This window comes from Rhinichthys klamathensis, unplaced genomic scaffold, assembly GCF_029890125.1.
Source record: "Rhinichthys klamathensis goyatoka isolate OS25496 unplaced genomic scaffold, OSU_Roscu_1.1 h1tg000036l_1, whole genome shotgun sequence".
Lineage (NCBI taxonomy): Eukaryota > Metazoa > Chordata > Actinopteri > Cypriniformes > Leuciscidae > Rhinichthys > Rhinichthys klamathensis.
This window is the reverse complement of record NW_026606584.1, coordinates 10,297,327-10,312,027: the sequence shown is the minus strand read 5'-3', so window position 1 is coordinate 10,312,027 and position 14,701 is coordinate 10,297,327. Positions and strand designations below refer to the sequence as shown.

General features: G+C 37.1%; 1 protein-coding gene across 2 annotated transcripts in view; it reads right to left on the bottom strand.

The window, feature by feature from the left end:
• Positions 1 to 5,540: 5,540 nt before the first annotated feature.
• rab6ba (RAB6B, member RAS oncogene family a) overlaps positions 5,541 to 14,701 on the bottom strand; it is a 128,882-nt gene continuing 119,721 nt past the window's right edge. For both annotated transcript variants that reach the window (XM_056246320.1, XM_056246319.1), the window contains exons 6-8: positions 13,603 to 13,696; positions 9,164 to 9,230; positions 5,541 to 6,160 (exon numbers count right to left, since the gene is read on the bottom strand). In XM_056246320.1, coding sequence (XP_056102295.1) covers positions 6,096 to 6,160; positions 9,164 to 9,230; positions 13,603 to 13,696 — 226 coding nt within the window. In that variant the 3' untranslated portion in view covers positions 5,541 to 6,095. The remainder of the gene's footprint in view (positions 6,161 to 9,163; positions 9,231 to 13,602; positions 13,697 to 14,701) is intronic.

Here is a 14,701-nt window from a genome sequence, read left to right as displayed (position 1 = left end):
TGTGGTAGCAGATAACTCAAAGCCAAAACAAAGATGTAAATTTTATCACATTCCACAACAAACAGATTCTACAGAAATCCATGAGCCTTTATGGTTGGCCATGTTTACACTGGCACACAAAAAAAGAGAGTTTTTTTTACTCTCATCTGACACAGATCAGAATTTGTTGCACATGTATAACACAAAAATCTCGCATCCGTTCTTTGCCACTTAAATCTACACTCACCTAAAGGATTATTAGGAACAACATACTAATACTGTGTTTGACCCCCTTTCGCCTTCAGAACTGCCTTAATTCTACGTGGCATTGATTCAACAAGGAGCTGAAAGCATTCTTTAGAAATGTTGGCCCATATTGATAGGATAGCATCTTGCAGCTGATGGAGATTTGTGGGATGCACATCCAGGGCACAAAGCTCCCGTTCTACCACATCCCAAAGATGCTCTATTGGGTTGAGATCTGGTGACTGTGGGGGCCATTTTAGTACAGTGAACTCATTGTCATGTTCAAGAAACCAATTTGAAATGATTCGAGCTTTGTGACATGGTGCATTATCCTGCTGGAAGTAGCCATCAGAGGATGGGTACATGGTGGCCATAAAGGGATGGACATGGTCAGAAATAATGCTCAGGTAGGCCGTGGCATTTAAACGATGCCCAATTGGCACTAAGGGGCCTAAAGTGTGCCAAGAAAACATCCCCCACACCATTACACCACCACCACCAGCCTGCACAGTGGTAACAAGGCATGATCGGTTGCCATGTTCTCATTCTGTTTACGCCAAATTCTGACTCTACCATCTGAATGTCTCAACAGAAATCGAGACTCATCAGACCAGGCAACATTTTTCCAGTCTTCAACTGTCCAATTTTGGTGAGCTCTTGCGAATTGTAGCCTCTTTTTCCTATTTGTAGTGGAGATGAGTGGTACCCGGTGGGGTCTTCTGCTGTTGTAGCCCATCCACCTCAAGGTTGTGCGTGTTGTGGCTTCACAAATGCTTTGCTGCATACCTCGGTTGTAACGAGTGGTTATTTCAGTCAAAGTTGCTCTTCTATCAGCTTGAATCAGTCGGCCCATTCTCCTCTGACCTCTAGCATCAACAAGGCATTTTCGCCCACAGGACTGCCGCATACTGGATGTTTTTCCCTTTTCACACCATTCTTTGTAAACCCTAGAAATGGTTGTGCGTGAAAATCCCAGTAACTGAGCAGATTGTGAAATACTCAGCCCGGCCCGTCTGGCACCAACAACCATGCCACGCTCAAAATTGCTTAAATCACCTTTCTTTCCCATTCTGACATTCAGTTTGGAGTTCAGGAGATTGTCTTGACCAGGACCACACCCCTAAATGCATTGAAAAAACTGCCATAATTTGGTTGATTAGTTAATGGCATTAATGAGAAATTAATGCCATTAATTAATGTCATAATTAATGCCTGGTCAAGACAATCTCCTGGCAAATTATTAATAATCATTTGCCAGCATGGCAATGAGAAGATGCGAACCTGACATTATAAAATACATGATGCGGAGTGCCTGCATCACGGGCTAATTTGAGTTACAAATCGCCACGAGCCTCCTTCAGCATCTCCCTCATGAGTCATGGCCACCTAAAGTGAATGTAAGCCCGTTTATCGGTCCAAGTGGGGGTTTCCGATAAGACGGGTGAATGTCTCTGCATGCGTGTTACTGTCTTTCCGAGTGGCAAAGTAATTAAATTCCATTTAAGCTTTTATCTGACTCCATTTTATCACGACCTCGAATTTAAGTTAGATTGCCAATTGGTTATTGGTCAATTATATAATAGTTTAGCAATAGGCTACATTTGATTGTTCTATTTTCTTTACTTATATTTTACCCGTTCATATCCGTCTATGTCACTCAGAGGTCCTCACGCCTTGTTTAACGTGGGTCTCATGATCACAATCTCGCCAGCTTCGGTCACTAAACAGAGGTAATTGCTATATACCTGAGATCGGTCGCATTCACGCTTACAAAGATACTTTGGTATAGCCCCCGTGATTGCATACACCTGAAATTAAAGCAACGTTTACTTCAGTAAATGGCCACTACAGATAGGCCTAAGTCAACCAACTTTACTTGTAATAGCTTTGGATTGGCCATGCCGTGGTTTCCCACGTACACTTATCTAAGGTAACATTAAATTTAAAAAGGTAAGACACACCCAGATTTAGGTTGGTCAAGCAGCACTTTTGCTGCCCTAAACGGAATTAGTGCCAAATATTAGTCGTCACTAATCTGATGCAAAACTTGCGGTAACATACGAATCCATTTAAACTACTTGGGAAAACAATTTCAGAGTCAGTCGGAATAATATCAAATGTACCGATTTATTAAGTCAGGTAAATGTATCATGCCAATTTCATAATCAGTTCAAAGATAATAAATACAAAACATCAAATGCTCTGGAATAAAGAGAAAAGATGCAAACCTGACATTATAAAATACATGATGCGGAGTGCCTGCATCACGGGCTAATTTAAGTTACAAATCGCCACGAGCCTCCTTCAGCATCTCCCTAAATACTCAGACCCAGGCAGAAACCTCTTTTCAAATGTAAACATGAGTTCACAGTGGGAATTTGCATTAATCACCGTCTCAGACTTACTGGACAGAAGTTGATTTACATGAGGGCACACCCACAGCAGTTAACAAGATATCTCTAAACCTTATTACCTTTTTTGTTTTACTTTTGTGAGAATGATACTTTTGTACCAGTCGCACTGAGACATTTCAAATGATACCAAACATGTATAATACTGTATGATAATTGTTCATATTCAACCATATCGTTTTTTGGGTGAATTCAGGTAGGGGTGGGTGAAGGGAATGATGTGTAAATTGGGAGGTGATCAATTCAAGTGTGATCGTGTCTCGAATGGGGATGGTAATATAGCAAGAGAGTTCAAATGTTCATTTCCTTTGTTTTCTCAGAGAGTAGCCCTAGCCCTCTCTTAAAGTTCTTCCAGTTTCTCCAGTCTTACAGCCACCTAAAGTGAATTATAAAATAATTTTAGTAAAGCATTATAATAAAGCGATCAGTAAAGCAGGGATTACAGATTAAGGGTATGGATATTTGACTATATCTGAATCAAAAATTCAGATATAGTCAAAAGATACGATCTGTGCATTAATACTTGCAGTGCAGTGTAAACGCAGGCACGTAACTCACCAGTCTCGCGTTTGCTGCTGCTTTACAGGCCTCATATTTATATATAGGTCAAACAGATAACTGCTAATTTGACGCTGTGACAGTTGATCTGAAATCAAACAAAAAATTTACTCACAGTTTCAGTAAAGAGTGTAAATAGTTTCACTACACCCATGCAATCCTGTTTGCACAGAAACGGTGGATTAAGCTTTGACATGTTTTGACAAGTCTTGCAAAGCTTTCACAATTAAAATGTTATTGCTTAAATTGACAGTTCTAACTTAAGGCTAATTTCCATGTTTACAATCTCTTGAGAAGATCTTAATAAACGTAACTTCCCATACACTGTAAATTATTATTTTTTTTTTTTTTATTTTTTACAGTGTATGAATAGTATAGTCAATTTACATTTCAAAGTAAAAAGAGTTATACTGGATAAAAACAACTAGGATAAACAATGTTTTAAAATAAATATAACTCATATAAAATATTGTAATATTATAAAGTATTATTAATTTTTTTTCTATTTTAATATATTTAAAAATGTAACTTATTTCTGTGATGGCAAAGCTGGATTTTCATCAGCCATTACTCCAGTCTTCAGTGTCACATAATCCTTTATGAAGGAATTTCTGCAGAAATCATTCCTATATTGACAAATTAATAATGCTATTTTAACATTATAATATGGAAAAAAATTCATAACTGTACTTTAAATTGAAATAAGTCTCATATTCATTCTTTACCATTCTTTACATTTTTCTGTTTCTTTGGTGTGTTATATGTTTTTAATTGAGAGAAGTATACGGAGAAAAAAAAAAGAAATGGTCAATATTCACTTTTTCTGGTAATAAGACACTTTTATTGATTTTACTGGTTTGGACCAACATGCTAGATTTCTATACAGTGTGAATGGTAAAGCTAGCTCTGAATCAATCAGGCTTGCTCCACTGAGCTAAAACATATACACAGGGAATGGTTGCACCCTTAAAAGCATAACTCAACTCACGCACAGACATTCACCCAAGGCTGATGTAGCGTTGTGTCGATCACAATTACTACTGATATTACAGGTACACTTATGATATGATTCCATCCAGGGGGGCATATTTGCACCCTATTCAATTCAAATGAGAACTTCCTTTCAGAAGTGAATAAAACAAAATGTAAACAAAACTTCATAAGTCATTAAACAACCAATAAATACCCCCATTCAGCTTACGTTAAGTGACGTCCTTCTGTACCTGAGAAGGCGTTGGCACAGACAAATCTGATTTTCCCTTTAAATTTCCAAAGTATCCATAAACAGAAAGCAAAGGATTTTATGAGTCAGTGCTGAATGAGTCAGTCAATTACAGTGTAGTTCACCGTACTCCAACTAAAAGCTGCTGGATTGAATAAGGATAAACTGGCATTTTAACATTTCACTTGCTTTCTGACACTTTTTGTCATGTGCTCATACTCATATTCTTCTACGGTACAAATAGCTAGACATCACTTTTATCTGGCGGTATGTGAAGCAACTTTACAAATTTATCTGTACAGTGACCCTCGAGAGATTTACGCTACAGTTTGAACTCTAAAGTGGTTTCAAAGACAGACATTTGACAGCAATTTTGAAACATTTACATCTTTCTTTCTTGAAAAAGTGCATTAAGGATTCACATGAAATACATTTCAAATAAATTGATATAGCCTACTACACAATGTGTCTCCTCCTGGTCAGTGCACTACAATTTACTGGCCCAAAGAGCAGCTGTAGACATGAGTGGGTTCCTACACAAGGCAAACACTATAATGCTGCATAATGCTAATTCTTAAAAGTGAACTATAGTTATTTTTGGAGGAACGTCCCATCTTTGCATTTCTGATATTAAAGCCAGTTTGAAAATGGCAGCTGATATATTTACAATAGAATTGGACCGTTTGATCAATCAGCGTGGAAATTGCTAGCGTGCAAACGAATTATTCCAATCAATTAAACATGAATAAACCAAGTTTAGTTGTGCATGATTTGCTCTTCTGTCACGTTCTTCCGACTATCTGCAATACGCTATGAATGTCCTAAGAAGAGAAACATTCTTCAGAAGAAAGGGGATCCTTCCTTATTATCCGTTTGTTTGCACAAGCTGTTTGCTTTCATTGCGAACAGGATATTATAATGAAAACAATGCTGTAAACATTCAATAAATTGTGTAATTAAAACATGAACTGTACATAAACAGTTGGGGGAAAAATCACACAGAATGTGGCAAGGTTTCAGGGGATCTGAAATGACACATTTTCACAAAAACACAGACAAAAAACCTGCCCTGAAACTTAAAATGTATGCGTCACAAAAAAGAAAAGAAAAAAAAAGTTAAAACAAGTTGATTTAATGAATTGCGTTGAGTCACAAAAAAAGTATGCATTCACATAATCTTGTGCACAGTAGCCAGCAAGATTGAGATGATACTTTTAAAAATAGCTAACATGCATGTTTGCCGTATTTTCTGGGTTATTTGTTGTTTGAATTTCCCTCTTGCTTTTGAACTCTTTGCCCTAATCCAGCTTTTTATGGCAAAATTATAGAATTTCTTGTCTGCATCTGATTTAGTCCTCATCCTTGTATACAAAAATACAAAACAAAGAGAAAAAACCTACGTCTCTACATTTTCAAAAAGTATACATGTTAGACATAGTCGACATTTTTGTTGATTTTTGCCCTTTACTTTTCGAATTTTTAGGATTTTTGGCAATTTTGTTACTAAAGTATACTATTTTACAATTGAAACTGATATAACACTGATTCCAACCAGTGACTAAAAGTCAGATGGGAAGGCCAAATATCCAATCTGAAAACACAACTGGAAGCTAACCAAGAGGAAGCAACACAACAAGCATGTGGTGTAGTTGATGATGCTGTAAATCAGATGTGAGCTATTAACAGGAACAGCCGCCCTCAGTAGTTGGAGGTTCCTGTGGTTTGTCCAATTTAATGTCAATCACTGGAGAATGCTGTTAAGGAATAAAAACTTCAAGAATTTACATCAAACATAAATGTAAATGGGGAGAAAATAATCCAACCATATAAGATGACAGGAAATTATATTTCTTTTGAATGCAACATTTTTTTGTGTAACTTGAAAATATGCCTCACTACTGACCTCTCCAGGTATTAGGAGTAATTGCAGCCATAAATGCTGCAGTATAGGATATGTTTGACAAACGGCATCTCCTGTGTACAAAGGGCTTTAGGAAAAACGATGTTTTCTTTGTTATGTTACGCTATTTTAGCAGATAAGAGCTACATATTTTGACAGCACTTATATTTCCCCGCTTTTTTCATTTTATTTACTGTGAGCTGACGTCCATCAGCAAAAAGAGAACGGGTGCCATCTAGTGGTCGTTATCGGAAATCCAAAACAAAGCTCATAGCTTTTTTTTTGCGAAGTCTCTTTCCTTGCCAACATAAAACATAATCTCATTCAAATGAATGTTAACTGGTGTCCCTGAGAGATGTGTTGTTGTAGTGGGGCTTTTATGCTTGTTCAGTCACACCAGCTGCTCATGGCTGTGGCCGACTCTCTCAAATGCAATGGGCTCGCCTCGAAGTGAGTAGTTTGATGTGTGTGTGTGTGTGTGTGTGTGTGTGTGTAGTTTGGTTAATAGCGTCCTTGTAAAATTATATTTTTAATTAATTTCACTAAATCTGTCACATATGTTTCATGAAAATAGTCTACTTAAAATATACAAATAAATGCTTTGTGAAAGCAAAGTGAGTAGGCTACATAGATATCATAATGTTTAATGCCACTATGAAATCAAAATGGACAATTCTTTTTTGTTGTTGAATATTGCAGGGTTTTTATAGGAAATACACACAAAAAACTATATGCTGTTGGGATGATACATCATATTACATCAGATTAATTTGAACTTATTTTTAATGTGTCCTGAAAGTGAATCATTCCAGTTAGAGTTTAGTTTTATAACAAAAACAAAGTTATAACTGAAGGAAACCTATTGGCCTTGTTTAGGAGTGAGGGGTTTGCATATTGCATACTGTCAGGCCAGATGATCAGATCACCTTTCAAGCTCTAACATTCTCTTCAAATTATAACACAGCTGTATTTATGGAAATTATCAAAAGTACCACTACTCCAATCCAATGCAATGCCTCCCTGTGCTATTATGACTGCACACATGCAAACATACACACTTTGCAGAGAGCACACAATAAACACATCCTGCACATCTACCAGTCACACAAAACAAACAGAGAGAGGACACTTTGTCATTCAAACTTACTGGATATAAAATCTATCCTATTCCGCTGCCAACCTATTCACACAGATGAAGAGAAAAATGTTTTTTGTTACCATAGCAATAGACTTTCCGCTGCCACTAATAAGTGACTGAATGTGGCAGAAAATGTAATGAGAGGAAAATAAATTAGCCTCAGAGTGAAGCAAGGCCAATATTTGAATTTCATGGTGGAAATTACATGAATGATGAAAATCAAGAAGTATATTATTACCCACCAAAACCTAACCTCGGTAAATGAGACTTTACACTGTCAAAAAAATAAAGAAATGAAAAAAGGCAAGATAAATTAATAGTAGCCTACTATCAACTGACAGCTGCAATACAGATCTATTGGATCACTCAGAATACTACAGCATTATGCTGATGAACAGCTGTTGTACAATGACCACTGCATACTTTCATTACTCTGGAACTTTCTAATATCAACTTTTAAAAGGAAGGTGACAACACAACACAATATTTTGCTATTGATGTCAAAGGCTGTACATCCCATCAAACTACAGTATTTTTCACGCAGAAGCTAGACAAACTAGGTAGACGTCAACATGGACAGGTTGTATTACATGCACTTGTTCTCAAAAGCTATTACCAAAACTATGCGCATTAAAGTCACCATTAAATCATGGAAGAATGAAAGAATGGACAAATATTTTTTTCAATGGAATATTTGAGTGTTTATTATTAATGATTCATCCGTGCACATCATTATTTTTTTAACTGGTGTGTCCTCGTAATCTTTAATCAAAATAACTTCCCCTCCCTCTTTCAACAACATCTCTTCTCTGATGACGCGTTTACTGGTTCGAGGGTGGGACAACCTGTCACTCACATGAGATCACAGCAACCTGGACTATTAAATACGTTGCAAAAAAAGCCCTATTCAGAAGGGACAAGTTCTTTAAACAATGTTTGAGTTACAATTCGTATCATTCAACGTCTGTGATTTCATGTACCAATTCGGACGGGACTAACATCCCAGTGTTTCCGTGATTTGGCTCTATTTATTAATTTTATAATGTTATTTTCGGATGCTTAATACAAATAACAAAATTCAAATAACTGTAACTTTGTTTGTAGTTAGACAAAAAAAAAATTGGTAGGTTAACTTTTAATTGTAAGGGTAAGACATATTTTGTTTTTGATGTCAGAGGCAAACATTTCTGTGCAAATGTATCTGTCATATGGTAGAAACAGCCGAACTAGACAAACGCAAATGGGCAAATGGGTTTTGACACACCTCGATCCTCAAAAATCATACACAAAACTATGCAACACAAAACTAATTTGGAAAGATTTTGCTTAACAGACTTTTAAGAATAATATTATGATTTTTCAGTCGCTTTTTAAGTAAAGTAAAACAACAAAATGTGGCAAGTCTTATCCATTTGTGTGTATGTGCTATTTTGGTCTATTTTTCACCCACAATGTTGATTGTTTTTTAGTGACTTTAATCACATGAAATTGACATGAAATAAAAGTAACAGGTTTCTGGTTTGGGGTTGTGGGAGTACATAAGACAAAAAGAGTAGGGAAACATTGCCCTAGAGGTCATATGTTATAGTACTGAAACAAAGCCAATCAGTTTTTCGGATTGAATGTTAGAATGCAGCAGAGTAACCTGATTACAGAAATTCGTTCTGAATTGTTGAATTGTTTTTGTTTTGAGCTCACTGAAAGGATACTGCCTTCTTTGCTTGTCTCCTGCATGCTCTCCATTCCTGGAAGGGCAGCTGCCACGCGTCGAAACAGCTGTGGGAGAGAAGAGAAGACACGGTTAGAGATTTTAGCTGTGTTGGTTTCAGTTGGTTCATGTGAATTGGGTAATGGATTCCCCTAAATATCACGAATCTATCTTCAACGATTCGAAACCTTGAGCTTAGTTTTTTTTTTTTTTTTTTTTTTTTTGCAAATATGCGAACTGGCACTTGTGTGCTATTGATACAACCGCATTCTGCTTGCAGCCAATTAAACACAAACACACACAAAACCACTGAACAACTGCATAAACATGCCTAAGGTTTCATGGTTGAAGCAAAATACAAGGGCAATTGCAGGCTTCACCCTACATGATTCTCATGGGCGTTTGCGGCATACGCCTGTGCATGACTCAATGTAAGTGATTAAATGCACTAACATCCCCAAATGCTTTTCTAATGTGAAATTAATGTAAACAGTAATGTTTCAACTCAGTTATCTCTTAAGAACAGGACAAAACATGTATTAATATGTAAAAATTGATCTGTGCATAAGTGAATGCAGCCAATTAGACCCGCGGCTGTCAAAAATTTCAGAACAAAATTGTAGATTTAGAATCGGATTGTGATTTCCATAATCACAATTTGGATCGGATCGTGAGGTGCCTAAAGACCCCCACCCCTAGTTTGAAAGGGCCTTCTGTGTGAGCTGTGCTTCATACTGTACATCTACACTATTGAAAACTGACCTGTCTGAATGCAGCATTTCACCAAAAGTTTGCTATTGCAAACTGCAGCTTAAATCATATCAGCAGTATTCAGTATTTTCTTTTATCAGAGCATAATTTACCTGGAGTCAAAAATACTCAAAATAGTCTAGCGACCACCACTGTCATACTGTACAGCTTTCTGGCAGAAAATATGATCTGAACAATTTTTCAACCAGTAAAAAGGGACTTGGAGCAAAGTGGACTTTCTCATGTGTATTGAAGCAGACCTGTCCTGTAATATACTGTATATATTAATAGAAATGAAGATCCCATGCAACCAGTTCTTTTCAGAATCATAAATGTCACCGACTAAAACACCTGCTGACCTTTAAAGTGGACTCTGTGTAGAAGATGAGAAAGGAACAGCAAAAAGCACTTAGCCTGGTTCTGCCTTCTGAAACGTGCAATGCATTGCTAGCGTCCCGCTCATGGCAGGGCAATTAATGGCCCACCACACACCTCCATTACAGCCATCCTCTAGAAAGGGCCGTTCCCAGAAGCTATATGAGGCTATACAGCAATGATAAATAGCCTCACTCACTCCCAATCATACCAAACAGGGCAGTTAGCTTATGTAGCCAACACCACCCCTCTCATTTCATGTCTTCAATCACAATAGACAAGCCATGGGGAAATGGAGCACACTGGACCATTAGGCAGAGAGGGTCAGAAAAAAACACTCATTTTGTTAACTACCTTCAGGCCATTGTTTTTGACAGGAGAGAGTCATAAAAATGTTTTAATGTAGCTGGGACAAAAACAAAGGCACACAAAACCATTCCATTTAAGAAAGACAGAGACAGACCCTGTACCAAATAGAGCACTTAATGTTGACTTACAGGCTTCATGCATCTGTGAACTCATACAAGATCATACGGTGTCACATTTTTCATTTTACGTTTCAGAAGGGTGAACACGAGTTCCCGGTTTGTGGCTGCTAGCATAAGAGTTAGCTAACATATTTTTTAGCTACTGTTGCTACTGTCTCTTGTTGTTCCAAACCTGTAGGCATTAACAACACTTCTCAAAATATCGTATTTAATGTTCCACATTCAATCTTACAGGTTCGGAATGACATGAGAATAAGAACATGATGACAGAATTTACATTTTTGTACCATCCCTTTATGCACAAATGTTTGACAGCTCAGTGTCACAATCAAGTCTTTTAGAGGTGTAAAAATAGACAACATTCTAGAAATCCATTGACCTTTACTGTTTTTAAATAGAGCTAGTTATAAATACTACAACACCAGCTTGAAAATCCAAACAGAAATATTGTTGCATTTTTACAATTTAAAAACAAAACAGCTGTAGAACTGTAGAAGAAAATGAATTGCTTTATTATACACCAAAGCACAAACTTCCTATTCTTAAAAATTATAGCAATGAAAGACTGTTAAACAGCAAATTACTCTATAATTATTATCCAAACATGTTTAATATTGTATTATTTACACAAGAGTTCAATTTTATCCTGGAAAGAACTTGACACCCTGCAATTCTTCAATCAATATTTGAGTCATTATTTTGCAATTACCTCTGCGAGGTAATCAGTTTAACTAATGTTGCTGTTATTGGAGAAATAAATAAGAAAATTTTAGTATTGATCGTAATCTCAGATGAATGCAGCTCCCTGCTGTAGATCTCACATAATCAAACGTGCAAACAAACATGTGCTCCAGTCAGCCACACACACATACAATGTAAAGGCTTGGAAATGATCTCAATTTGTAATGGAGACTGGAACAAGTCAGCTCCACATCTGGTGCCAATAACATGTTGTGTCAGAGATTTAGTCTCTTTTAGTGTTGTACTGTCAGTGCTGAGCTCCTGTGAAACAGTGATACATGGCTTTAAGAAGAATGAAGGCTCAGTGTCCAATACAGCTGATGGAACAATGCACAATAATATAACTCACTCGTAGTTTTGAAGAATGACAGTATAAGCCTCATATTCAAGTTTCAAACTGTAATTGTAAAATGGAGAGACTCTAAATTCTGATTGGATGACTTGTATTCCAACCGATCACACTAAATGCGTCTCTATAGCACGCAGTGTGTTTATCGTGTAATTTATACGCAAAAATGAGTTTTTACGTGCATAGGATACGCATGGGTTGGTTAGGGTAGGTTTAGTAGTGGTGTGGGGTGTGTGTGTATTATACGTTTGGGTAGAATTAGTGGTGTGGGGTGCGTGTGTATTATACGCAAATGAACTGCGTATCAAATGCACACGAAAACTGCGTATCATATGCACGTAAAAACTCATTTTCGCGTATAAATTGCACGATAATACACAATGCGTGCTATAGAGACGCATTTAGGTGAGAACAGGCTGCAACAGTTTTGCAGTAAAAAACACACACCATGGCTATACATTCAATATGAATGCACAATAGAAGTAGTTCAATATTAGTACAATGCAGTAAAAGTTAGGATTACTGCCAACCTGTCTTAAATACCCAAATGTAAGATGCTTACTGAATTTATTGGGTTTTTACCTGCCTTTTGAATTTTGGCGTGGGATTTCATTGCACGTATTGCGCATAATTTGACTCATTCCCGCAGATTTTGTGCTCACACACAAAGTGTGCTCATAAATGCACCTCTCAGTACTAAATTGAGTTCTTTTTCGCTGCTTATTGCGCTTAAACAGTCAAAATACACACAAAATAATGTAAATGCCATTCTTCGCAAGTATTCACATAAACACAGTCAGGTATGTTTTAAGTGAATATAAACAGTTGAGAAAGAAAACGCATGTGTAGTATATTTATTATTATGTTTTTACCATGATTAACACAAAAACTCACATTATATGTGCATAATTGTAACTCTTTATTGAACTTTGCTATCTATTATCAAAGTGCAGGGGTTTTCAAACTTTTCAAACTCCAGAGGGCCACAAGAGGGTGCTATGAGGAGTGTGGAAAAAAATGACATCATTTTTTTTTAAAGATGCTTTCAATGAATATTTAATATTTTTCATATTTACTGAAATATTTTTTTAATGACATATTTATTTATTTAAGGAAAAACAAGTTTCCGTTTTTATTAACACAATCATTGTTTCAATTTGCTAATTAGAATTTTACTTCTTTTTTTGGTCATCATGTCAGACATCCCTTCCTGCACTAAAATCACTTTAATGCAGTGCATTGTAACAGACTTTAATTAGTGTCTTTCTGATTTATTTTAAAGATTGTTGAAATTAAAAAATCTCATAAAAATAAAATGTGATCTTCTCTTTATCACAAAATACAATAAGAACTTTTGTACTTGACATGACACTTGACAAAAAGATGCAAAGCTTGATCATTCTAACAGAAGAGAGACAAAACGACTATCACAGTCTGTGATCTAGTCAGACAGAGCTGATGCTAACACACAAACACACACACCTTAGCCCACAAAACACACACAGTGTGCTGTACGCACTTCCGGCTCTCAGAGAGAGAGAGAGAGAGAGAGAGAGAGAACACAGCAGTGCTCTGCGTCACATCTGATCTCTCCCACCTCGGCGCTTAGTCATCCTGAATTATGCTTTCAACTGCACCTCAGAAGAGAAATCCGAAAGAATGAGAGCGTTTCTCACAGCCACACACACTGTGCCCGCTCTTTCCGCTGACAGAACAAGGTGGCGAGGTAAAACGTACCTGTTTGACGTTGTAGCCCGTTTTGGCACTGGTCTCGATAAACATCACACTCAGCTCTTTGGCCCGCTGCTCGCCTTCCTCAATCGTGATTTGCCTGTGAAAAGGTTGAAGATTTTAATGCATTTATAGTTGAATTAGTTAAATAAGTTTATTTATAAAATATTATTGAACTGTGATGACCCCTGATGAAAAAACATGAATTTCTATGCTGGTTTGGTGCTGGTCTGGATGCTGGACCAGCATAGCCATACTGATCAGCAGCAAAAAAAAAAAAAAAAATGCTGGTCAACTTGATAAAGCTGGTTGAGAAAGGTGATCTTGCTGGTTAAGCTTATCAGGAAGCATAGTTGGGATCGAGGTCCAGCTGGTACTGTAGATGTCGTAACCATTTTGCATTCATAAACAGCATTCTTATGAAATAATTTTTATAGTATAGTATGCAATTAGAATGTAGATATTTTATACAGCAGTGGTTCTCAACCTTTTTGACCCCCAACTGTCCACAAAAATATTTAACGGTCCCATGATGCACATGTATATCAGAACAGCCATTAAGATAAATAGGAAAGGGCTAAAGTATACTTTCTCCAGGCCTCCATGGTGGGGACACCAGCATCAAAAACACAACGCTTGCTGGTGACCAGCTATACTGGTCCTGGCCGGAGGGATTCCAGGAAGAACAATAGCGAAGAAACGGAGGCTACATTTCCAGGACTACACATGAAGGCAAATAATCATTCTGCCAATAATGGCAACCAATATCACGAAACTGGCCAGCCCTGACAGTAGCCCAACAAGATTTATGAAAACGGCAATAATGGAAATGTGGTATTTGATAAAGTGGTTAGAGGGTCACAGATTATGGGTGAAGTATTATCAGACAGCACAGGCTCTGAGACAACAGCATCAGTCATTGCCTCCCTCACTCATCTACTAACTCTAATTAATTGATGTTGAAACTGATTAATTGCACAAAGGGAAGGCCCATTAATTAAGCCTCATTTGTATGACACACTTGTGACATTAATCCATGTCTATGGCTCTGAAGCATGTTGGTGTGTGTATGTGACAGAGTTTGTGAGGGGGTTGAGAGAAATGA